This window comes from Glandiceps talaboti, chromosome 16 (genome assembly GCF_964340395.1).
Source record: "Glandiceps talaboti chromosome 16, keGlaTala1.1, whole genome shotgun sequence".
Taxonomy (NCBI): Eukaryota; Metazoa; Hemichordata; class Enteropneusta; family Spengelidae; genus Glandiceps; species Glandiceps talaboti.
The window spans coordinates 18173948-18189157 of NC_135564.1; the positions used below are offsets into that span (position 1 = coordinate 18173948).

Consider the following 15210-nt stretch of genomic DNA (forward strand, 5'->3'; position numbering starts at 1 on the left):
TTACCCCGGTACCTCCTTTAAGAATATTGTGCCAAAAGAGAGATTTCTGACATCATCCTTCGGAAAGTTCAGCTGATGATGAAAACCTCGATATACATCGTAGCGAAACCAAAAAGGAATATAATGTATGTCGAGCGTGTGGAGAGTTTAATCAATAAGAACACAAATGACAAAAACAGGACATGTACAACTACTGTAAATGCAGGTAATCCATATTTTCGATGGAAGTAGAGAAGCCATATCAAAGCGTCAAAATGAGGACATAATGAGATGGGTTTCCATAACTAATTCACCAACCTTTGGGTGGAGGGTCTACGCTTTGACGAACGTGTAGAAGTACAACAAAGCCTGTTCATCATAATTTAATTACTACTTTGTTGTCAACTCTATCCATTAATGAGGTCAGCTGGAATTGTAATAAATGCATTCAGGATGTGTTTGTAAACGCCAAACAGACACACACAGACAGACACACAGACACACACGCAACATTTTCCAGGTTTTAAAATATTCATGCATTTCCAAACCAACCAACCAACCAACCAACCAACCAACCAACCAACCAACCAACCAACAAACAAACAAACAAACGTTACTTGATCATAAAATGGTAAATATTGTGGGTTCTTACAATTTGGGAAATGTTTTTTGATGGTTTGTATTGGGCATATGTTCTGAGATTTGACATAAGCATTATCGGTGTTATCGACATGTAGGCGAGTGAAGCACACATTTGTTTTTTTTGTATCAATTCGATAAAACTAGCACCACATATAATATGTATGTATGTATGTATGTATGTATGTATGTATGTATGTATGTATGTATGTATGCGTGTGTGTGTGTGTGTGTATGTATGTATGTATGTATGTATGTATGTATGTATGTGTGTGTGTGTCAGTACGTTTACGTGCGTTTTGAGAATTCAAGCAAGTCCAATGAAATGAGAGAATATCGAATATTCATTACATGGAATCAATCGACTTCAAATCTCAAAAATAAATTGATTTGATTCAGTGTATGTCGAACAAAAAAAACACTAATGGTTTTGTTTACCGTCAAAAATAAACGACAACCAACAAGAGTCCAATGCTTAGGAACATTAATTCAATCTATTCGTTCTACTTAAAGGTATAAACTACGAAACAAAGACAGACTCATTTTTAGAAATGACAATAACTACTTTATATTCTGCTTGGTACGCTACAAAAACAATTATGGTTTGAAAACCTCTATCAAGAAAGTCTAAAAATAAAATCTAGCTACAAAGTTAAAACTTGACAGAACTTGAAGGTAATAGATATCCTAATAATAGCATCAAAAATGTCTCCCCGTCTTGGATTCTTTGTACAGATTTGTTTTCATTAATGCAACGACGAAATTCGTGCTTCGGTTTCTTCTTTTTAAAGTGACTAGATCATCTCCATAAAATCACAAAGACCCCCCTGAAATGTTATTATTGTAAGGAAAGTTTGAAACAAAGTCATTAAAAGTACAAGATGGAGAATTGGGTCGCAATGCAATGATAATAGATATGTGAAAGACGATGGTCGGTCGGTTCACGCCTTGTCAGGTACTCGAAAAAAGATGGCTTTGACTTCAAAAGTAAATACCAATCGCCTCAGAAAACAATTCTTGTCATGAGTTTCCGGAATGTGGAAACTAAAACACGTTTCCAGGCAAGCAGAAGGGATAACGGATAGATAAGTGAAGCTTTTAGCACATTCCCGGACGCAAAATCACCTGAGGGAAAAGAGAAGAAGGAGAACTCCGTTTTAAAATGGACAGTCTGGACTCTTTGTAATTACGAATAAAAATCAACGATTGATTTTTTACTGCAGTTTTGCGCCTAGCCGTGTATTCTATTACTTTATCACTATTCAGTGGCAGATGCATGAGATGAGATAAATTGTAGCGATGACGTATGTGTAATATACTGTAACAGTCTGAGACACTTGAAGTTAGAGATTTATTTTCCGTGATAAAATAACAATTTATGCAACTGACCGAAGTACAATCAAATCCTTCGTAATGTTACATGAAAGTAGTCTATTTTAGTATCTTTTTATTTTATCAACACGCTCACCTTTCATTAAAGTGAAACTAATCACATATCTTCGTCCACTAAGTCTTTAATTTCCTGTTGGCCAGGATATGTCATCTGTCTTGACATTTCGGAATCAAGAACTTGCAAGAAATATTTTACAAGAAGTCTTTCGAGTTCTGATCTGTTTTCCGCTGACACTGATGTATCTGAAATAAAGCACATACACAGGATGTGATGAAACATAGTCAAAGAACACAGATGGTAGTCAATCAGTTTGGATGTATCATTATCTTTGAGATGCATGTCATATTCTTGTCATCACCTACGCCATTTTATTCTCTTTCCAACAGTTTATTACCAAGCTTCCTATTTCGCGTATCATCCTAAGATTACCCTACATGGCGCAGTGCATCGTGATCGGTTACGTCCGAATCTTTAACTTCTGATATGACAGGATTCTATCTTCTTTCATATATTGCATGCATTCGTACACATACGTTTATGTCAAAACCTTAAAGTGCACAAGCTGAGTTTATAAGGTTTTTTTTCAAATGAAAAATAAAATATAAAACTACATTTCAGTATACTGTTAATGCTAGTGCGTGTCTTCTATAACAAAACGATTGTCTTATTGCATTGTTAGAACAGTTGATTGTGTTGTAGGAATTCCTGAACATTTTTTGGTACGTATAATAAATTACGTCATTGGATCATTTATGAGTTAAATCTTAATACGAGGTTTGAGTTCAGTCAATTGCAAGTGGTGGTTAAGTATACATCAGTAAGAAGAATACTGCGAGTATCTTTCAACTTAATATACTGCAAAAACTACGCCTAAACACAAACTCAGCTTGTGTCCCTTTAAGGTAAATGCACGTCGGTGGTAAATTTCCCTGAAAATCACAGTTATTAAATTCTCTACAAACATTGCCATATGGAAGTTAGTTTTTATCCCTTTGAAGTATTATAAAATAATGTGCTTTTAACGCAATGGTCAATCTTACCATTTCCAATAGAGTTAATTAACACAGTATTCGGTGGCCATATTGGATTTTAAACTGATAAATTTTTATAGCATTTTGACTTCTATCAAAATGTTTGTACGGCGACCCCACATTTTTATTGACTTTGACTGAAAATAGGTTGGAGTTTTCTTGAACCAAGTAACACAAACAATTTGAAGAGTTTATATCTTAGGCTTATCCTACGTTTAGTAAAAGCATCGACGTTTGAAGTTAATGTTCTTGAACTCAGTGGAGGTAAGACAACCGCAATTAATTAGTGTGTACATGTACAACATGTGTGTGTACTTTACATCCACGTCAGAGCGGTTCGTGTGCTTTTAATTCAGTTTGATCACACTGCATGTACTTTCAAAGACTACCTATGTTATGTCTGTCACAGTATATACGCTCGAATTCGTATATCTTTACACGTAATTGCCTTGGTTAATCTTCGGAGAAAGTTTCCCCTAGTCTCAAAGAAAACACTTGAATCTGGCTGGATCACATCATTAGTGGTTGAGATATAACCTCGGGCTTTAAAAGGATAATCCACGTTTGAGGATTACGTGCAAGAAGATAAATGTATAAGCCCGAATTTGCCATCAGTTTTGCAAGAACTTTAGTTTCTTAAATTGGGCACATTAATAGTATAAATGTCGTACTAACGACGATTTCTTAGTCAGTAATCGGATTTATACAGATCTCAGAGCTCAATGACAAGGGAAACTTTGGTAAATGGCATCAACTGTTTCATTGACATACCCGAATTTTGGCACTTCATATTAAATCAGCCGAGTCATGCAGTTAGTATTCTAACCAAGTTTGCACGTATCTGACATATACCGTATATCATCTCTACACAGAAGCGTGTATGTGACCCCTGCGGGTTTGTGGGATTACAACTTTCATCGTGTGATATACTATATGTCCTGATAATGTGTCGTTGGTTGTGGATTTAATTAAAGTGCTATTTACACTAGAAGCTATCTAGTATCTATTGTTAATGTAATCGTGAAGTATGTATGTATGTATGTATGTATGTATGTATGTCTGTCTGTCTGTCTGTCTGTCTGTCTGTCTGTCTCTGTGTGTGTATGTATGTATGTATGTATGTATGTATGTATGTATGTACCACATTTGTTTTCTGATAAAACTCAATTATCTCCTTTATTTAAAACAAACCTTCAAAGCGCCATCTCTCTCTGACTATCATACACATTTTAGCCTTACCATTGGCGGCAAAATCAGTTGAGTTATCTGTCATCTAAATTTGCATACAAACCAACTTTTGAAACATCAAACACGTGACAATTAGAGTCTCTATATAAAATCACGGTACAAACATTGACAGGCACGTAGATTCTGCCTGCTACTATTATCTTTGATCACTTCTTTTCTTTCATAAAGAAATTATATTTGTATTAACGATATATGAAACAGATTTTATTAGCCTAATGCAAATTATGTCAACTTATGAAAACTTTAACGAAGTCGTGAAGTTACGTATGCACTGTAAGCTTTATTACAAATTGCAATATTAAATTTGAAATCAAAATTGATTTATGGTTTGAGTCTGATCAAACACAATAAAGTCACTGTAATCAGTACAATATTGATTCGTCTTACGAAAGCAATATTTTGTAACTGTTTTGGATGAAGCTGCTATTAAATAATATTAATCATATAGGACAGCTTACATTGTAACGGTATTGAAAACTGCATTTTAAAATGTAGTTTGGAAATCACGTCAACAGAATATAATGAGATTGTCAGTGTGTCTCGTTAAATTCAATAAAATATTTCCACGTCAATTCATTACCCGGCCAGTGTAAATATTTTACGGTGTCTACGTCTAACGATAGTGTATCTTTTGTATCTATGCCCTTACATACAATCAGTGAATAACTCTGCTAATCAAAAAACGATCTTAATTACAGTGAACAGACAGCATGTCTTGTCAATATTTGTAAGATTATTCTTGAATCTGGTCATTGCTCGAAGTAATGTAGACAGTAAAACTTGGTGTCTCCACTGCCTATTAGTTGTTTTACTGCACTGAATGATAGGGTATACGTAATTGAATGATATATAACCGTTCGGAAAGGTGACCATTTTTCTCGCCAACAACGACTTTGGTATGAAACGTACGTTGCCTTCTGGGTATTGTCGGCTCAACTGATGGTCTTAAATTCTACTCACTATTTCACTCTCATTATTCTGCTCGCCTAACTCGCTAAATCAATAGTTGTTACTATGTATGTGTAAACTTTTACTTTTTGACACTTTGCTAGTGTTGTGTAAGATGAATCATTCCTCTCTTTCCAACATGTTTTATCGTCCATAGACTAGCGTATACAAGAGAGTACTTAGGTTATGGTGTGACTGTGAATTTAGTGTCATGTCCGGTAATCATTCAAACACACTACTGGCAATCGAAATGGCGCCAGCTATGAGAACTGGTATAACACTCTATTTATCATCACATTCGTGGCCTATAAATTGGTGTACCTATTTCGTGATTATTTTTGGCGTGACCATCACAACCTTGTCTGACCTTATCAGTAAAATGTACAATCAATGTGATAACTTTGATACAGAGTCTATAAATCATGACTAAAATGTGACTATTATTCATTTTATTGGAACATTTTGACATAAAAAATACAGCTGTGCGAAAACTTGCAGTACGCTATAAAATGTGATTACGTGAACCACCCTGATATTTTATGAATGGATTTTATGGACGAACTGTTTATGTAAGTATGGCTGTAAAACACGAACTTTAAGCTAATTTCATGACAATATATTATATAGGAAGCATATCGTATAAGTATTGTTTAGTAATAAAAAGGAATCGCAAAATTTTGATATGATAATTATTGACGCATCTATGTATTGGTAACCTTGAAAACAGATATGTTAAACTAATGGAAGATTTTTGATATGAAAAATATTAATTTATATTGGGACATTTCATTATATTGTGGAAAACGTATATCTTCAATCCTTTGGTTTACATGTAAGATCCATGGTATTTACCTGAAATGTACATGTATTATTTTTTGCATAAATTAATGAACATATTGCATGAATGATGTTTTCAAAAAGTAATGTTTGAAATTTAAGTGGTCTTTCAAAATAAAACTAAAGCTTTAATGATAATATAAGTAATTCTTGGAAGTTATCGCATGGTTCAGATATGGTCGATATTACAGAAAATCATAAATTACATACTGTCTAAATTGTGATATGACAGTATTGCATTAAATCAGTTCTATGTGTTGACAATAAGCATCTGTAAACACCTTTTAGATTTTGCTAAAATAGGGACGCATAATATAATGCGACGTGCCCCTTATGATGTTTTGTAAAGATGTCTGTTTAAGAAGTCTAAAGTTACATATTCTTCCTGTGATTAATCACGTGACATTTACTAGATTTGCTCATTTGGAATATAATATACCCTATCTTGTTTATCAACCGTAAAGTGAGACAAGTTTTAGCCGAGAGCCATCAACAGAATTGTTAAAATTCGACAATATATGAAGGGGGCATATGTCATGTAAAACACAGCCGAGCGAAGATCAAAGGTTGATAAAACATATTCACAAGAGTATAGTCATTTTACCATTAAAAGCTTTTTATTACCTTGCTATCTCTTAAAAGACACCTTCTGTATTTGTAACTGTAGAGGTGCGTATGATTACTACTTGTACAATATCCAATTACAGAGTACACTTGTTAGATTGAAGAGTGAATTGAACATTGAGCAATTCGAATAATTTTAACAAACATTTTAAGCAATCGATTTTCTATTCCATTGCTTACGTTGTAACCCACAGTAAAAAGAACTGAGTATACATTCATTAACCTTATATCGTGAAAAAATGTGTCTTATTTCGGAGTTAGCCGATTATTTATTAATGTTTTATTGTGGTCGACAACCCCATGTTAAAGTATCCTATTTTAGCATATACGTTTTTCTTATATAAATGACAGTAGAGGTTTCGTGATTACGTCTCTGTGCATGTCATTCATTCTCAAGGTAATCTACGAACTTTGCTAAGCAGACGAGGGCAGAGAGAATTAGAAAGGGTCAAGGCACTATTTAAAAGGAGACATAAATCCGCCACTAATATAGAATAAATTGGTCTTGTAATATGGCATTAAGCGGGATAAATGGACATTTTGTTTCTCTTTGAAATTATCATATCAATCTAAAGTGTCAACAATTTGATATTTATTGTATCCTGTTAACATGAACAGATTTAAACAGTTGTTCGTAGCCATGTGACCTTTACTACATCAAAATGGAGATGTTCTGAGTTTGAAGTTTTCATGTTAGCTCATAAAAAATCTGTGCTTTCCTTAATTGTTCACGTCATCAAAGTTATATTTAATCGTTAACAATAGACAAATCCACTAGCACTTACCAACGTTATCTTTAACACTTGAAACTACACCAATTCACTAGCACAAATATATCGTGGAATTTGGCTAAACGTACGAAACGTGAACTATTAAAACCAACACGTCGTTTTTACAGTGACTTCATGAAATAAGCATCCTGTTCACTTAAAAGTGTTGCCACCAGTTAACTTTTGTCAATAATAATCACAATATATGAATATCAATTAAACATAACTTTGTAAGAACAAGGACAAAACGTTTGGGAAGTTATGTTTAATATCCGTGATTTTAGCTCTGGGTTTGTGTTCATTATTGAGAAGTAAATAACGCCAAGTTGTTAGTATGGTGATCACTTTCTTTCCTCAATGATTCCGTAAATCAAGCATATATCCAATCTACTTTCATAATAGAGCATTTTTTCTATTTCTTAAGGGCGACGTTATCTTTAAAAAATGACCCGAAGAAATCTAATGCTCATACCTCTTCGTTTTCCTATTCCTAGATGATGAAATTGGTTTAACTTGAGTTTTGGTTTACCACGTTTGTCGTCTGTTGTGCTGGCAGTCTGCCTCCAAAGATCCTCTAATGGTATCGCATGTGTGCATACGATAACAGCTACAAGAACCACGACGAAACATATAGTAGCGGTATGCATCCTGTATTTGTCGCCTTCTCACCCCTTGTCTGTTTGCTCCTTTCTGTTCCTAACAGTAGAAAAAGATGACACATGATTAGCATATACGGCAAAACGAGGCAATTCATCTCGTCGAAATATTTTCAATTCCAGAACGAAGAAGGCAGAAAGATAAAGTACCTAACAAGGGGATTATTCGAGTAGATTTTCAAATGTAATTTATTAGTGTGAAAATCTCCTCGATCTATTCATGCAGAAAGTTAAATTCCATTCTATGAATTTAAAAATACAACCAAGTGTTCGTTGCAATAAATAGTTAAATCTCGTAAGTGAAAAGCATACGTCAATCTGTATTACTTTTTGTATTTTAAACCGACAATTTCAAACTTAAAGCCGAAACTGAATTCAGAATTTCGTCTAATCACCTATATTCTAAAGTATGTGGGCATATTTGTTAAAGAAAGGTGCCATTTCCTTTTTACACGTATTTACATAGATTTTATTATTATAAATTGACTAAGAATTGAAAATAAAGCTCATGCAAGTCTACCAAAAAGTCGCTTTGATGAATTCATTGACAAGTTTGTAATTGGAAATGTCAATCTTGCTATGTTAATGATGACTTGCGAAATACCAAACTATATGTCATGGCCTGGATAACACACACACACACACACACACACACACGCTCACACACTTGCATACACACATACATACATACACACACACATACGTACATACATACGTACGTACATACATACATACATACATACATACATGCATACCTACATACATACTTACATGCAGACAGACATACAGACAGACATAAACCACTAGGTGTATGTCGATTAACATAAATGCAATAGGGTTATCTAGGACTAATATTCAAATTAGTAAAAACTATTGCCAATCAAGCTATAGTTGAATTTGGCTGATGTTTATTTTTGCAATGCCTGTAACAAAGTTAATGTTTGTTTAAATCAAAATTTTTTCAAGACATTGGGTCAATGAAGTAGTCTTTTCAAATATTCTCAGCAAATCTTTGAGAAAGCCAATCCTCTTCAGCAGCTGACGATAGTAAAGGTGTTCAAAGTTCCGTTGATTCGTTCTAATTAAATCCTCATAAAACTTTAGGAGATGTTTTTGCAAGGAAAATCTCGAAATCTAAATCTTTTGTGTGTTCTAAGCGTCTGCTCAAACCGTTTTATAGGTTCAGCCTTGTTGAATCACGGTATATAGAAATTGTCTTTAAATACCAACACTGTGTGGATAGAAACGATCGATACACGGGCATCGATTGGTGTCATACGGATTAGTTGTCAAGATTCCTGTTATAGAATTACAAAGGACAAGTTAAACAATTGAATGATATAAGTTGAACACATCTAACACGTCAGGAATATATATTTCTTTCGTTACAGAAATGAGAAGCTTTTGGCTTCATTGATAACATTCAATATGACATTCAGAACATTTCATACCATATGTCGAATGTTATTCACTTGAGTCGAATGACCTTCTTATTGAAATGTGGAACTCAGTATTTCGTACAGTTTCTGATTAAATCTTTCCTTCACCTTACCGATTTTAACAGTTAGTTTATGGATTCACAACCCCCTGCATTTGCAAATACTAAAGGAACGCCGAAACGAGGATACAAACCCGTAATCACTTTAGTGTTACGTAAAACATGAATGTACCTTATGTCATATAGATTGATGTGACTTACTTCCTACACTGAATTTTGTAAGTATGTGGTAACCTGAGAAGTAACACTCCATAACTGCGAAATGTTTGACAAACCTCAAACCTCTAGTATATCAATCAGCTAATTTAAAGTGCCCGTGTTAACAATTACTTCATCATGTTTGATCTATGTAACGACAGCACACTCCTTCGTATACCAAATGCTAGATTTAAATGGATAGTACTGACACATCAAGAGCTAGTCTGACCAAATTAGTTATACGATTTTTTTTCCTGAGATAAGTGTAACCTTCTGAACGTTGGAGAAAAGTAGAGCCAACGGTTACTTATCGCGTGCAGATTTCTGAGTTAACGAAACAACTTTGTGCAATTTTGTTAGCATTAGTTGTTTACGTGTGAGTAGACATGGGATCTAACAGATGCTGCTGAGGTCAAAGGTTACGGTGAATCTTGTCTATTTTCACTGACGGGAAAGTTGGAGAATTAGCTAAAAGCTTGTTTGCCTCCAGTCATCGAATTATCCAGCGTTGTAAATCCGATTTATCACCACTCACGCACGATGGCGTTATGAAATGCAGAGGGAAAACTGTAAATGATCAGATGGGGTTTCTCTCATTATGGCACTATACTGCCGATACTGTCTAAACAGCTTAGGATTTTCGTGTTTTTTTAAGAAAAGCCACACAGTTCTCAGATCTTTGATGCATAATTACAGAACTGGTTCACCAATTACACGCTTAATGAAAACAGAGCAACGCCCTGTGGTGAATCACGTGTACGTGAAGTGACCATGATATGACTTGTGTTGAAATTATGTAATTACACACGAGCAAAGTGAATGTTGAAGTAGTGAAGGACTAGCCACTTAAAACACGAGGGACCTAATTAAATACCTGTCCGATATCCTCTTCAGTATTATAAAACTCTTACAAGATATATTGATAAAACCTAAGAACTGACAATAGTTATAACAGTTAGAATATGATTCACAATCTTTGACGGAGTAGAGAATAGAGGTAATTGCCGTGACTGACACACAAACAGATTGCAGATTTGGGGACCGATTAGATATTCATTACTACTTTGTGTGATTATCTACACATGTGAATTTTAATCCAATTTTCAATTTACGTCAAATTTAATCAATGTTATCAATACATAGGTGGGTTTTTTAACAATATTCTATTATCTAATAAATGAGATACCTTTCAAAATTAAGAAACATGAATAGTTCAAGTGGTACGCACTTAGAAAGTCAAAATTCAATAACATTGCCTCGCAGTGATGTATACGTCACGCAAAGCACAGTATTACTTATCCTATGCTGACAGAAGAAGTCGTGTAGATATTGGTTTGCGTACCATTGAATGATTTTAATTATCTTGGCCGTGAAGTTATTTCTAGAGCTATATGTTCCATCTTAATCGCAGCGATGTCTTCTTAAAGAAAATGTAATTTGTTTGTTTGTCAGGAGTCGGAGTAGCTTGAATCGTCGGACGCGACTTTACTTATATGTGTGAAAGAGAAGAAAAGGTAGATTTATATTTTACATTGTAGTGTAACTGTCAATCATTAATGATAGATTTCATATACAAACCCTTGGAAACCTTTAAATCTTCGTTTCTCAGGAATTTGGAGATTTTTGTGACTATGCTAAGCATTGCTAGAAAGGAATGTTATTTCTTTATCCTCACCCCATTGTTGTTGATATAATATCAAATCTTATGATGCAAGCAACTTGAGGAACGTAGGTTTGTGTCACCGTATGCGTCAATATGACAAAGATGGTCGTCAGAACTAATTTCCCATCTTCATTCAATTGATAACCGCAAACTATAATTAGCTCTAGCACTTTCAGAAACCTCTGATGGAAGAAATTTCTGTGTTTTACAACATACATTATATATATATATATATATATATATATATATATATATATATATATATATATATATATATATATATATAATAGTTAAATTCATAATTATAAACAGCATTGATTACCATGGTAACTAAGCATTAAATTGTCAAATAATGTCATTTGATGTGCAACATGCAAATGTTGACTGGGGGGGGGGGGTTTGTGTCAATAAGAGGAATATCTTGGAAATACCAACAAATTGGGGATGCAGCCTCTCAGAAAACATTTTTTCTTTATGTTTATCAATAGCCTCCTTCATCATACATCAGGGAAAGAAGTAAGAGTGACATGCAACACAGGTGTAGATAATACTGTTAAAAGGCAAAAAAAAATGGGATGAAAAGAGTTGATAGGTGTATGATAGAACCCCAAAATCACGATTCAAGGATCCTATTTACACCATCTAGGTAACTGTATACGTTATTCTCATCTACAGACAAAACTACCATAAATACATTACTCTTACATGCCTAAAACACGTGTTTGTGTAAATATTAAAAACAACATAGACGTTACTATCAAAGAGGAATGAGTAGAAGGCTGACAAAGTTAACAATACATTATTGTGCATAATTAATAGAACCATTGGCACCTGTAAATCTTAAAGATTATAACTGGATGATGCAGGAAGAGAAACCTAATGAAACACGATCTTGTTGGAAACAAATACTTTGCCATATCAGGTTTGTTCTCATGGTAATCACTAAGTCCCAAATTTGATGACGTGTCCGTTTCTATCATTGCATTCGCCACGTTGAGAAACAAACTTTTGTGTCATTATAGCATATTTCTACCGACACCAATTTACTTTCTGTATATATAATTGGTGCCAATTTTCACCTAGCGCAGTGTTTACATCATTTAACTTGATGTGCAGTAGGGAAACCTTGTTCAGAAAGAAGTGTTCTTTGTATATGTTGAATAGACGCGAACCGACAGTGTGTAGTCCTTCTGGTATCCATAACAACCATAAGTATAAGTAATAAGATTTTTCTGGAAGATATTGCATTTTGCCATTGTTGTTGTTATTGATTTGAGCAGTGAATGCAAAAACTTGCCAATTTAGTAGTTTTAGAAACAAATTGGTGTTAAAATCCACAAACGTTTCACAGTAATTTTTCGGCAAAGTGAATCATTTAGTTAATATTATTCTTAAGATGGTGAAAGAGTCATCCTTCAAGCCAAATTCATTTTCATAAAAATCAGTTTTAGAAATAGGACTCAAAGGACAATTTACCAACTACCGTTATTAGTGAACTATCTACATTCTAACGTGAGTATAAATTGCTACCCGTAAGCTTTCCAATAAAACGCTACCTGTAGAGGCTAACTATGGAGTCCTCGTTTTATTTACTAGAAATATTGCTTGAGAATTAAATATAAACTGCTGTGGTACTTTATTAGTTTGTGATGCGCAGAAAATTGGTTTAATCATTTTTTTCTAATATCTTATTGCAGTAGTTCATTGACATAGCTTGTCAAAATGCCTAGCACAAAATTCATTTTCTCCATTGTTGGAAGTTGGGAATATTCGAACGAGTTCCGCTGCATTGAAGAAAAGGTAAGTCTTTGATGACGTCACACTGTGTGTAATCATCTCGAAGGCCCATTATATTTATGGAATCCTAGTAATCTGTCATGCCTGCGAAAGCATCTTCTCGATCAAATAGAATAATTTTCCGTTGAATTACTCAAGTTATCTTTACACGATGGTTGTCTCGTGACACGTGTTTCATACGATTATTCTAAAGAGAAATAGCTTAAGAATGCATAATATCTTCCGCTCTTCAAAAAAATCACTCTTATTGAAAAAAAATATATTATAATTCATTCCACACTTCTAGAGATAATACTTATGGAATACAATCTTGACTGTAGATTGAAATCTCGATTAGCAACAAATCTGTCGAATATGAGCTCTGAAAGCGTATGCTAAATCACTACTGGTATTTGCAAAGACAGCTTTACAAATCTGTGCAATTGTAAGAAAGTCAACTCCATTCTAGGTCATTAATTTCTATCTTTGGGGTGTCTGTCACAAATCAGAACATATGTATGTATTTATGTATGAATGTATGTATGTATGTATGTATGTATGTATGTATGTATGTATGTATGTATGTATGTATGTATGTATGTATGTGTGTGTGTGTGTGTCTGTGTGTATGTATGTATGTATGTATGTATGTATGTATGTATGTATGTATGTATGTATGTATGTATGTAAGTGTGTGTATGTATGTATGTATGTATGTATGTATGTATGTATGTATGTATGTATGTATGTATGTAAAGATTTGCTAATACATATACAAAACTCAATCTCTCTGATCAAACGAAATAAAAGAATTTTTCGTTATCTAATTGATATTTAACTCCTTACACACATATATAACTGATATGTTCAGAATAAGTGCACAAAAGCAATACAATTTGTCATCATATCAAAACATTTAAAAAAAAGAATAATTGTGATAGATGTCATGCTTAAATGTCATGACATTCAATACTAATGACTTTGAATTGTATAAAGCAAGATTAATCTTTGTATCTGTCATTTATGATCTTTTACTAATAAGCATAGTTAAAGGAATACCTATATTGATATAAAGATTCAAAGAGTTTCACCAGCTTGGTTTCATGATATATAAACTTATTTTATCACTTCTTCAGTGGCGTGAAGAAGTCAATCGAGTCAAGATGAAATACTTGGACGAGGTAACATTTCCTGTTTGAGATAAAATAACCTTATATATACATGTATCCGTGATTTGACATTTGTACCTTCTCTTTCGCATTACCTATCTAAATGAGTGTTTTACGAGTTTGGGCCTTCCATAAGTTGTACACTCTTTGGCAGTGTACAGTGGTCGAGGAAGTGGTGTTCAGATATGCTCTACCTAGCCACAGTTGTCACGAGATAAGTCATTTGACAAAGCATCTGCCATCTCAGGTAATCACCGGAGTTGATATTTTATAAGTATTGTGTAAATCTAATTAAAGTTGTAGACATGTCCTCTACAATAGTATACCAATGCAGCGTAATTACACATTACGTATATATGTTTGTAGATTAAGTTTATCAAGTTGTTGTGAGTGATCATAATAAGGTTTAATACCATTATAGGTCAATGTACAATTATCTCTGTATTAACTAATAATCAAAACATTGTGAATCACTTTTACATGAGCGTCACATGAAACTTGAGGTAGATAGATTCAAGAAAACCTAAACTTGCCGAACCATTAATAACTTCAAATATGCCGGGGCTGTAAAATGTTGAAATCCTCCCACAAATTTATCTTTTCATAATGTTAGAGTTGACTCAGTGGATACTTTTTTCCCTATACATGATTTGAATGACGAATCTCACCCCAATATATTTCTAATGCAGAATCTGATATTAGAATGTCACGATATGACATGCATAACATTCTGTAACCCCATCGGACACACAAAACAACTTATTGAAACTAGGCGTTTTCT

At 33.8% G+C, this 15210-nt stretch overlaps 1 protein-coding gene across 1 annotated transcript in view; it reads right to left on the reverse strand.

Annotated features, from left to right (window-relative positions):
- Positions 1 to 1017: 1017 nt before the first annotated feature.
- LOC144447780 (uncharacterized) overlaps positions 1018 to 15210 on the reverse strand; it is a 34096-nt gene continuing 19903 nt past the window's right edge. Inside the window, exons 2-4 of the mRNA XM_078137862.1 lie at positions 7942 to 8165; positions 2087 to 2253; positions 1018 to 1743 (exon numbers count right to left, since the gene is read on the reverse strand). Coding sequence (XP_077993988.1) covers positions 2108 to 2253; positions 7942 to 8116 — 321 coding nt within the window. The 5' untranslated portion in view covers positions 8117 to 8165 and the 3' untranslated portion in view covers positions 1018 to 1743; positions 2087 to 2107. The remainder of the gene's footprint in view (positions 1744 to 2086; positions 2254 to 7941; positions 8166 to 15210) is intronic.